Consider the following 11386-nt stretch of genomic DNA (forward strand, 5'->3'; position numbering starts at 1 on the left):
ACTGTATAAATACTAGTAAGATTCAGATAGACCGATGTAAAAATCGTCATGATTTTATACCTACAAATTCGCCAACTTTGACGATTGTATTGACACAATTAATAAGTAATTTATTAAGATGATTGATACTCCTACAATGTCGACCCACCCTAAAATAAATAAATAAATAAATTTATAAACAAAAATAAAGGCAATTGGTCCACCTATTATAAAACTGCATGAAACTGCAGCCACATTTGTCTCAAAATTCTCTACCACGACGCAACTATATTCTAGAATTGTTTCTAATTCTTATCCGATTAATTTGCCAAATAATACATTATGCACAATTATTCATCACGATTAATTTATCATTTTGGGTAACTCTATTTAGTTTAACTGCCCCTCTCAATTACTCTAACATAATTTCAGCTTAATGAGCCACGGCTGCCCTTATAATCAATAAATTATCATACTATTAATAATACAAAAAGAGTATTTACCATAATGACTATTATACCATTTATTAAGATCGCCTTATCATCACAATAATGGACGACAAAAATAAATACGACTGAACTATAATGAAACGGATTGAGTATTAATTATATCACATAAAAGCATACTAAAGCTTTGATTAAGATGAAATTATTTAAAAAAATTCACACAAGTAAGATATTTATAAAATTATTAAGATAGTGGCAATGATTGGTTGAAAAGAATGTGTTGTTTGATGAAGGATGCAGGTTACTACCCAAAACCATTAAATAGTGACAGTTTACTTAACAAGGAAAATTAAGTTATTTAATATTGATTAATTCTACATAATCAATGAAAAAGCTAATAATGGACCAACCAATATATATTATTTCTTAAACTATGTGGGGTCATCCCCTAATTCTGTATAAAGTTGGTTCATTCATCAGAAAAATAAAATTAAAATTAAATGTACGTGATCCACAACTTTCTTGAGATGCTAAAGCTAAGAAATTGCCCAAGAACCTTCTACAAAATATTATTTTATGGAGTAATATGTTTTGAGTCACACTACCTTTATTTTAGTTTTATTTTTTTGCATGCTTTACCAAAAAACATGGTGCCTCAATAATTCAATTCTTTCACTTTGCCCTTAAGAAATTGACTCAAAAGCAAAGTGGGGTTCGCCTTTTTTAGGTGGATTAGGGATCTAATTAATCTATACACTATATTAATGTCGAAGTAAAACAACATGCACCAACTTTAATAATAGAAAAATAATGAGTAATACTTTTGATGGATTCAATTAGTATTGATACAGTGAAACCAATATACCCAATTTTAAAAAAAAACTTATTTTATGTACAAAAAAATAAATAAACATAAATTACTGGCACAACTGTGGAGTGTGAACCATTACTAAGCATGCAATATATATAATTTAATCAGTCTTCAGTATTTATATTATTTATCATTATATGGTCTTATATAAGTTTCACCGTCTAAATAGATTTGATATGTCACATGCAATGCAATTACGACGTTTTAATATAGTGTTCATTTATGTAATTAAAAATCTCCACGTAATTAATCGCATGTCTCAGAATAAATAAATCATCTTTCTCCTAATTACATCTTTTTTTTAATGTTGAAAGTGTGAGTGTATATTAATTGTTCCAAGGGCTTTTAAGTGTACAAATTTATTAAAGCTTAATAATTTTATTAAATTCTCTTAATTTCGTGCAGTTGGTTGGATCAAATAAATAGATATCAACTTATGGGAACTGTAACTACTTATTGCGCTTTATGAAATTCTTAGTATTTATATTACTTTAATATCGTCATTTATTGTTCTTAGGATTAATTAAATGTCGCTAAAGTCAATTACTTTGAGTTCATTGTAGCAAGATCTGCCCCTCCGTTGCCAATTACGCTACGCCCCTGCGGGCTTAACTTTGAGTTCAATCTCTTTGAAACGTGAATAGATGAGAGAATTTTGGTCTTTCCTATGACCAAGATCTTTGCCACAATTAGATGTATCATTTCACAACTTTACGTGCGATACTTTCGAATGTCTATTCTGTTTTGAAACTCCGTCAAATTTATTAATATCGAGTAAATTTGAAGTGCTTCTACCATCAAAAGGAATATATATTTAAATAAATACTACTACTTAAGTTCATAATTAAATATTACACTTTTATTTGACAATGATTTTAAATATGAAATAAATTAGTGGAAAATGTTAATAAAACGTGTCCTAGTAGTATATGCGTGCAATGAGTTAGTTGAATGTATTATCCATTTATCGAAAATTGTAAAAGTGAAATGAAATATTTAGTGATAGATGAACGAAAATGAAAATATGAGATAGTATTATAATGAATGAAGGAAGTAAATATAATCTCCTAATAGTCCATGTAGTTAACCTACCATTTCAAACTCGTATTGCTGTAAAAAAATTGAGAATGTTAAACGTCCACATTTAAATCAATATTCTAGTAGTATGATAATACCAAATGTTTCCTCAAATTTCCACCCAAATCTAAAAGGTTATTTTCCGTCAATTAATATTAATATTTTTTTTATGATATTGATATATCGAGTTTGGTAGGAATAACTCGACAAAGAAAGTGGAGCACGTATTCTTGTCCGGTGCAGACGAATTATTTGTTTTTGTCAGTTTACTGGTTTCTATCTAACAATTTGTCCAATACCAAAAAGATTTCAGCCAGAAACCCACTTTCAAATCATCAAATAAATAAAACCCCAAATATTTACTTGAAAAATATAGTACTCCATATAATTACGATTTTATATAATTTTCCAAAAAAATATAATTATACTTATTTCGTGAAGCAATAACAATAAAGTGAGGAACCGAGTTAATGGGCGCTCTTTTTAGGCCCAATTAAAACAATTGGACTTATAAAATACCTTAAATAATTAACATTACAAGATTGTTTAAATGCACACGCCTGTCACAACAAAACCGCATCACGGCCATGTAGAAAACGCACTGTGAGTAATATATCGTGCAACGCAAGGAGGATAACCGAGGCAACGTTAACCAAGCATGTCGAACCGGTTAGACCGAACCGCACTGTGCACCCGGCCACCACAGTACAAATTAGGCTATAGAAAATCCCCGACTCGAACCGGCTCATGGTCAGAGCATCGCAACCGAGCCACGCAACGGCTAACCACAAGAATGTCAACACATGGTCCAACGATTCCAATCTCGCTAATAATTGGAACGCGAAAACCACAAACGTTGAAGCTATGAATTTAAAAACCTTCATCTTCTTCGATGCCTCCACCGGTCCAATCTCCCGACCGCCCGGCCCGGTTTGGTCCGACCCGGTCGGACCGGAACCGGAAGAAAAATCGTCATGGATTAATGCTGATACGCCCGAAGTGAAAAACGCGACAACAAGCACGAAGGGGGTGAAAAACGCGTCGTTTTGTACGTGGAGCGAGGACGGACCGTACGATGAAGTCGATGAGGAGGCCGGTTTCGGTGGCCGTGACAAGGGAGATTATAATGGTGACGGCGAAGGCGTATGATAAGACGAGGGTCAGAGGTATCGGTCGTAGGAAGATGGATGCGTAGAAAAGGAAGGAAAATCCGAGGACCGAGAGTCGGAGATGGTCGAAGAGGGATGCGTTGTTGGCGCCGTGGCGGTGGACTAAGGCGTAGGTGGATGAATGGCAAACGCGGACGGCTAGGATTCGCTTGAGGGAGAAGATGATGAGTTGTGAGATGGTGGAGCTTTGAAGCTCTAGAGATTGGAATCCAAGTTTGAGAGAAGTGATGGTGATGAGAGACCAGCATGAGAAGTAGAGTGAAGCAGAGATTTCCATGACTTTTTTTTTCTTTCAAAGATTCAAGAAATTTTATTTATGGAAGTTGGAATTATGGTGGGGGAGCTGAATTTGGAGCTTAGGTGTTTTTTTTTCTTGCAATATAGTAATGGATATTGATGAGACTATGAGATCTGGCCGTCGTGGCGGTGGTTGACTTTTTAAGTTTTGAATGCAAGTTGTGATAGTTGACCGTTGACTTATTTTCCCCCTTCATATTCTTTAAGATTTATATAATTAAATTAAATTAAATTAAATTAAATATAATAAAATGACTCATGAATTAGAATATTACAAATGAGCCTAGTAGCGATTTGTGGATTGGATTCAATCGCTTCGTCTCCGATTTATTGCAAATAGGGTCATAAATAAAACCAATATGAAAGTGCATAAAATCAAATGCAATAGTGCATACGACCTTTGCAATCAGAATTCCATGTGGTCAAAACCATCTGGAAATAGATATTGAGTTAGACAGCTTGTAAAAGGATTAAATGCAGCTACTTGTTAAGAGCCTCCGGCTCCTAATGGTGAATTCCGTCCGAATTCACAACTATAACACCACAATCCCGGCGCCCTCGTTTAAGGGTCGGCGGACAAACGATAGGGCTAGCGCGGAGGAGTCTCCGTCGGCAGCGTTGAGTGTTTAAATCCGTTGATTAATCCGGCGCCCAAGTCTTGGGTCGGCGGTGATCTCCAGAGATAGAGCTGGGCGCAAGAATGATTCTTGTCGGCAGCGATAGATAATTTTGGATGCTTGATACTCCACAAGTGGGCAAACGATAATGATTTTATTAATTGATTGAATGAATAAAAAAGATAACAGTCTATCTTATTTATAATGCTACTGACTTAATGAACAAGAAAACAAAGATATATAAAAAGATATGCTAAATCCCTATAATATCTAAACTAAATAATAATAATAGAGGTTCGTATCAACTCCCCCACGGTTAAAATCCACCTTGTCCTCAAGGTGGGAACCACGAAGCAAAAATGAGAGTTGAAAGCAGAAGCTTCGGCGAGGCAACTCCTCCTGGATCAAACACACACCGAACAGATGAACGTCTCCCTTCTTCACTTCCATAAAAAATCAACAAAGGAGACCCAACTTTGTCGGAAAAATTTCTTGCCAAATCGAAAAGCTTGTCCACGCCTCCCAGAATGCCCAAGCATGGCATGTCATTACTCGGAGGGATAAACCTTGCATCTTTGTCGAGCGATGTTGATCGATGATTCATACTTGGAACATCACCGACATTCAAATCCACATAGACACAAGCAATTACGGGCAAATCGGTGTAAGCACCATCTCCTTTCTTGCCCCAACAATTTCCAACAACATTTTTGGATGACACTTGAACAATATTGAGTGAGGCGATTATCTTCTCCACTTCACCAATAGAACCATCCTCCTCTTTATCTTCTAGCAATGTCTCCTCCTTTTCACCAATCTTCTCATCATATACCCCAACGAGCACTTGCGGTGGCTCACTGTCGTTCTTGACAATCCCTTTGTTCTTGAGGAACTCTCCAGGGGACTCGTTGTTTTGAACATCAAGAGGAGCGCCATTATTGTGAACATCGGTAATGTCATGGGGAACATCATCACCGAATACTATCGTGGGAGTATTATCAATTTTCTCTTCGGCTAAATTCTCATCTTGAATGTTCTCCTCAAACTCCTCCCCATCATCCGCATAACAGAGAATGCGTTGTTTACACACATGTCCCATCACCCATTTCTCGGGACAGTGCCAGCAGAGACCCAACCTGGACCATTCTGACTTCTCCGCCTGGGAGACTCGTATTAGCGGCAGGCGTGGCTGCTCCGGAGTTTGACTGGTCACACGTTCGGGCTGACTGTACAGGTCCCGCGTTGGCTTTTCGGTGGAGTAGCGGGGCTGGTGGGAGGCGGGCTGGACTCGCGCTCTCACCTCCTCCCAAGGGCGAGGTCGGTCCCAGCGCGTCTCCGAGCGTCGGGGACGGTCAACGGTCAGGTAGCCGCAGTCCTGCTGTTGCGCCGGTGGGTCCCAGCACGTTGGGCGGTGCCGCTGCGTTGCGGTTGCCGGGTAGCGATCAAACCCTAATTGGGTCTGATGATCTTTGCGATCAGATAGGTGGCCACCCCTCTCGATGTAGCCACCGCGGTGTCGGGGCCAAGCGTCTTGCGCGCGATCGCGGTACCCGATGGGCTGGTATCTCGGCCGTGGGCGACGATCAGGTGGATCCAAGTGGTGTGAGACGTAGGGTGATTCTGGATCAGGCCACGACGGCGGACATAGTACTTCCACCCGGCTGCTCGGAGGGTCCCAACTGGTTACGCGGCGAGGTTGGGCCGGCTGGTAGGGACGGAATGGCTCTGTGGCCTGAGGGAAGTCGTATTGACGACGGCGATAGCCGGCGTAGTCGTATGACATGTTGACGGACTGAGGCGTGACTGTGGTAGTTGATGATCGTTTGACTTCGACGCGGCACTCGGGTATCCTTCCCGTCGGGCGTTGCAGAAGTAGTGTTGTCCTGCTGCTAGAGCTCGGCGGACAGGCGAGACTCGACAACCAAAACAGTTGCTGTGCGCGGAATGTTTTCCGTCGGGCAGCGGTGTAGCTTCGGTTCGAGATGGTGGGAGGGTCAACTCTCAATGAGAGCACCAGTTGTTAAGAGCCTCCTGCTCCTAATGGTGAATTCCGTCCGAATTCACAACTATAACACCACAATTCCGGCGCCCTCGTTTAAGGGTTGGCGGACAAACGATAGGGCTAGCGCGAGGAGTCTCCGTCGGCAGCGTTGAGAGTTTAAATCCGTTGATTAATCCGGCGCCCAAGTCTTGGGTCGGCGGTGATCTCCGGAGATAGAGCTGGGCGCAAGAATGATTCTTGTCGGCAGCGATAGATAATTTTGGATGCTTGATACTCCACAAGTGGGCAAACGATAATGATTTTATTAATTGATTGAATGAATAAAAAAGATAACAGTCTATCCTATTTATAATGCTACTGACTTAATGAACAAGAAAACAAAGATATAGAAAAAGATATGCTAAATCCCTATAATATCTAAACTAAATAATAATAATAGAGGTTCGTATCACTACTCTTCCAAAACAACGATCTCGTTATGTCTTGTTTGCTCGATCAAGTGTCCTCAAATTTGAACATCGAATCAAAACATTTGTTTCTTACTTCTCTTCCAGCAATATGGATGTGCAATGTAAAAGCGCGACGGCACCTCCTCCTCTGTTGCTGCTCCAGTACCTGACCACCGTACTCTACCAGATTTGTCGAGTAAGAATGCATATCTGCAGATATCAGAGTTGAGGTGTAGGTAAGAAGCCACAAAAAATTGATCTGGGCTAACCACGAAGGTGGGGTAGAATAGAGTATGAAAGAAACTGATATACTTGTAAGAAGATTTACTATTTTAAGCTCCTTCCTGAAGTAATAATGATCACCAAAGGAATAAACGATCTGCCTCTGCAGAGCATCTTGCTTCTCTGCAGGCGTGGGTTTTCTCATGTAGTTAAGAAGTAGTTTCCTTATGAGAGCTTATGTGACAATAACCATTGATCCGTTAAGGACACCTGCACAAGAGACGTGATCCTCAAAAACCGTTGACATGATTCACTTTGGGAATAGTAATAATGCGAATTAAGTTAACATGCATTCACAAAAATAGAATTTTGCCAATGCTTCACATATAAGTTTCTGTATTTTGAGATAGATTATTTTAAAATTCACATTTTAAGTTTGCTCCTCAATTGTCGTTTAGAAGGTGATAGTCTTCTATGCTCTAAGCTAAGTGGATAATCACATTGACTGCAGATCAACTATAGAGTTTCAGAGAGTGCGCAGTAGAGAAGGGAAATGTTGCTCGGTCCATTGGTAGTTACAGGAATGAAAATAAATAAGCATGTTATATAAATCATCACATTACCAAGGTTATAAATTGAAAAACAAAGATCAGGTGCAGTTCTTCATAAAAATGACAGATTCAATAGTCGGACATTATGTTGATCGTATGAGGTTTTATGACCCTATAACCAAGCCTATATGAAGTAGAGATAGAAAATCTAATGTAGCCTGTAATCAGTTCAAAAAACTGAAAGCAGTTGAGGAAATTGCAAATTTGCAATAATCTCCATTTAGCAAATAAAGCACAACTAAGTTTAAGAGTTAAGGGCAAGATAAGAGCAAAAGATAAGTTTGACCGGTAAACCTGCTAGCATATGATTACTATTCAGAGAAAGATGCAATACCTCGTACAAACGAACATCACTGGAATGTGCAAATGCTTTCAAGCAGGGTGAAGTCCACGAGTCAACCATAGCCTGTCAAGGTAGCGAAAAAAGTTAAAAGCTAACAATTATGTCAACAAAAAGCGCCATAAGCCCAAGTTATCGCATAAATCAAGAACGTATCCATGCAAGTAACTGAGGCATCTGCTTGCCCGATGTCTACACCCAAAAGATGGTAACCTCATAAATGAAGATGATCTGATAATTAAGATTTGATATATACAAATCTCACCTGCGAGCTTTCCCGAAATGATAGACTTATTAAAGACGCCTTAGCAATGTCTGTTTCAGCAGTATCTGATGTCAACACATTCGTATCATTAGTTTTCGAGGTTAGGGGCAGCTTAGCCGTATTTGATGAGGACAAATTTGCTTCGTCTTCTTTGGAGGTCACGAGAAGTGTAAGCTTAGAACCATTCGTAAAGTAGACTTCGAGGGAAGGAAACTTGAGTGCTGACACTGCAGGAACTATAACCTTATTCGCTTTTGATACCTGCACCCAAGTCTCAAAATCTACAATCAAAACTCAACCTTATGCACTCAAAAATCATATAATCAAAATTCTAACTTAGCTTTAAAGTTGTATAACTTGCCTTCCCACGATGTTTCTCAAATTCATTCATGTCAGTAAGTATACTCCTACTCATCTCATCTTTACTGCCCTAATTCACACATGACCTTCTACATTAGCATCAGTCAAGCAAATTCCCATGCCTCAAATTGAAATTCAAGGTAAATGCATTAAATTGAGCAGAGCAACATCGACAATTACTCACATTCGATCTCGTGATTGCTTAACAGCCGCCTCATGCGCCAACTGCGATCATATTACGCAATCAATTATACGAGAACGTCAATCGGAACAGATTCAAATGAGACCAATGACCATACAGGGATAAAATTCGAAAATTCCGTGGCGATTTGATTTGTATGATCGATCCAAATTAGTTCCGAAACCATTAAAATGCAATAAATTTTGAGCCGACCTTATAGACGTCGTCCCGGAATCGTAGGGAAGTCCATCGACAAGGGTTGCAGGGAGGGATAATGGAGGAATACTTACCCTCTCTAAAAAGCAAGCTTCCGCCATTAGCATTCCGTAATGCTGCTGAGAGAATTTTCCTCTATCTCAGCATGTTTTTCTTCGTTTAGTAAAACCCTTGCTGAATCTCTGTGTTTGCAGAATCTCAATCTAATTTGATCAAAACGATTTGGGCTTAGAATCTCAGATGCATTTTCATTTTCAAACTAAAGCCCAAGCCATTTAAAGCTTTCTTTTCTATTGGTAATCCAATTAAAGCCCACAATAAAAGAGAACTTTTAACAAAATTTATGTATATTCCCAAATAATAATAAAAAAAAATAAAAAATATCACATTAGATGTGTATATATATTAAATACTCCATATTAACAAATGTAACTGAGGCAAATGATGCAGAACATATAGAAAAATAGACTGAACGGATAATTAATCAAAGAAATCCTGTGAAAAACGAGTATAACACTATGTGTAAAAATAAATATTCAAAGTCTGTCTTTTAAGTTCAACAATGAAGTCTTTATATAGACAAAGGAAATCCTAAACTTATGAAAAATAAAATTGAAAGGAAAATAAGCAAAAACGGAAAACCTAATTTTGTAGAAGGAAAAACAATCCCTCCTAATATTTTCCATCTACTAATTCTATTAACTAGGAAATAAATAAAATCAAAATAATAACTTGCTTAACCTCCAAGTCATATATTCTAGTATTAGATCAGTAACAATCATAATAATAACAATAGTAACTTATTATTATAAAATTAAATTTGTTGTGTATAAATCAAAAGATATGTAAGTATATATTTATAGTAATAATTTCCAAAAGTGTAATGAATTTAGATTAAATAAGCTCTTTAGGAGTTAGGGGTAAAATGGAAAAGAAGAAATTGAGATAGACCTGAAATGTGATTAATGATTTTTCAGAGATCTATGATAATATTTTTTCAAATTCAGGGATTTAAAACGTGCAAACCTTATTTTCCAGGGATCAATTTTGTAGTTCAGTCACAAATATATGCGATGTGAAATTAGACGGGTGTTATTCGTGTATGATTCTTTAAAATTGAATCAATTTCCCTCGAGTTTTCGATATTAGAAATAATGGGATGATTTAGGCAACTAGTACAATATTCACGTATATTTTCAATACGATTAATTGGTCAAATAAACTTTATACGATTAATTTGTCAAATAAACTTTTCTTCGTATTTATTACTACTACAAATGTGGTCAGGCTGAACTTGTAATGGGATGGATGAATTTTTTTTTTTTTTTTTTTTTATGAATTAAGCAGTGAAGAGAGATTTTTTTTTTGATAAAAATGATGATTAAATGAAGAAATACTGAATTCCCAAATTCTAGCATCGCAGCAGAAAAAAGTCTTCACAATCAATCCAAAGTAAACCCAATCTCAAAATTCAATCGCCAGCAACATTAATTTCCCCTCTATCTCTCTCTCTGCGCGCACACACACTGATTGCGCGATTACATGAAATCCGATCTGATCTGGCCGCAATGAGGTGGCGCGATTCGGTCCACGGCGGGGCGTGATTGAGATGCAGCCGGGCGACAATCCACCGACACTTACGTTTCCACTCAGTCCATTGCTGCTATTGAATGCCGGTGATTTCGGCGAGGGAGGGTTTGAATTGTCGCGGTATTTGTTCCTAGGATCTCTGCTCTTCTCACGAGAAGCAGGCGGCATGGACTTGTCGAAAGTCGGGGAGAAGATCTTCAGCTCAGTTCGCTCCGCGCGCTCGATTGGCCTCCTGCCTTCCCCCTCCGATCGTCCTGAGGTACTGCCAGTTTCGCTGCTGCCTCAGCTGGACTAATAATTGTGGTGCTGCTACATTGTATCGTCATAATATGTGTGTTGCATTATGAATGCGGTGGAGTTTGTGGTACTCGATCTAAGAGATGTTTATAAAACTTTGTAAAACTTATTTTTTTGTTGAGTTACTGGAGAGGAATTTAGTAAATCATGTTTCTTTCAGTGTCCGAGCTCATAGCTAACATTATGTCATGTTTGTGCATTTATATTTTGTTTAATGGTTACATTAAGTGCTTTTTGGTTGAAGTAGTATTAAAATTGTTCAAGACAGATGAGTTAGAGTTGCAGATTAAACAAGCGTATGAAATTCACTGTTTATCTGATATTTCTGCCCTTTATATCATAAGGCAATCAATTGATTGTTTTTAGTTGGTTATAGCTGGGGCTATTTCTCTTTTTT

The 11386-nt window shown here is 38.1% G+C and overlaps 1 protein-coding gene across 6 annotated transcripts; it reads right to left on the reverse strand.

Annotated features, from left to right (window-relative positions):
- Positions 1-6770: 6770 nt before the first annotated feature.
- LOC121790645 lies at positions 6771-9293 on the reverse strand. Of its 6 annotated transcripts, none has more exons than XR_006048359.1 (7): positions 9177-9293; positions 8890-8930; positions 8707-8770; positions 8346-8606; positions 8075-8146; positions 7236-7399; positions 6771-7117 (listed from the first exon to the last, which is right to left on the reverse strand). XR_006048359.1 is itself a non-coding variant. In XM_042188810.1 (6 exons), exons 1-6 carry the CDS (start codon positions 9207-9209, stop codon positions 7088-7090), a joined length of 501 nt encoding a protein of 166 aa, XP_042044744.1. In that variant the 5' UTR covers positions 9210-9293; the 3' UTR covers positions 6772-7087. The 6 variants fall into 6 exon arrangements, 1 of the variants encoding a protein (XP_042044744.1); XR_006048358.1 differs by having other exon boundaries at positions 6772-7117; positions 7220-7399; XR_006048360.1 differs by having other exon boundaries at positions 6773-7117; positions 7220-7399; positions 8707-8775.
- Positions 9294-11386: the final 2093 nt, after the last annotated feature.

This window comes from Salvia splendens, unplaced genomic scaffold (genome assembly GCF_004379255.2).
Source record: "Salvia splendens isolate huo1 unplaced genomic scaffold, SspV2 ctg57, whole genome shotgun sequence".
In the NCBI taxonomy this organism is placed as follows: domain Eukaryota; kingdom Viridiplantae; phylum Streptophyta; class Magnoliopsida; order Lamiales; family Lamiaceae; genus Salvia; species Salvia splendens.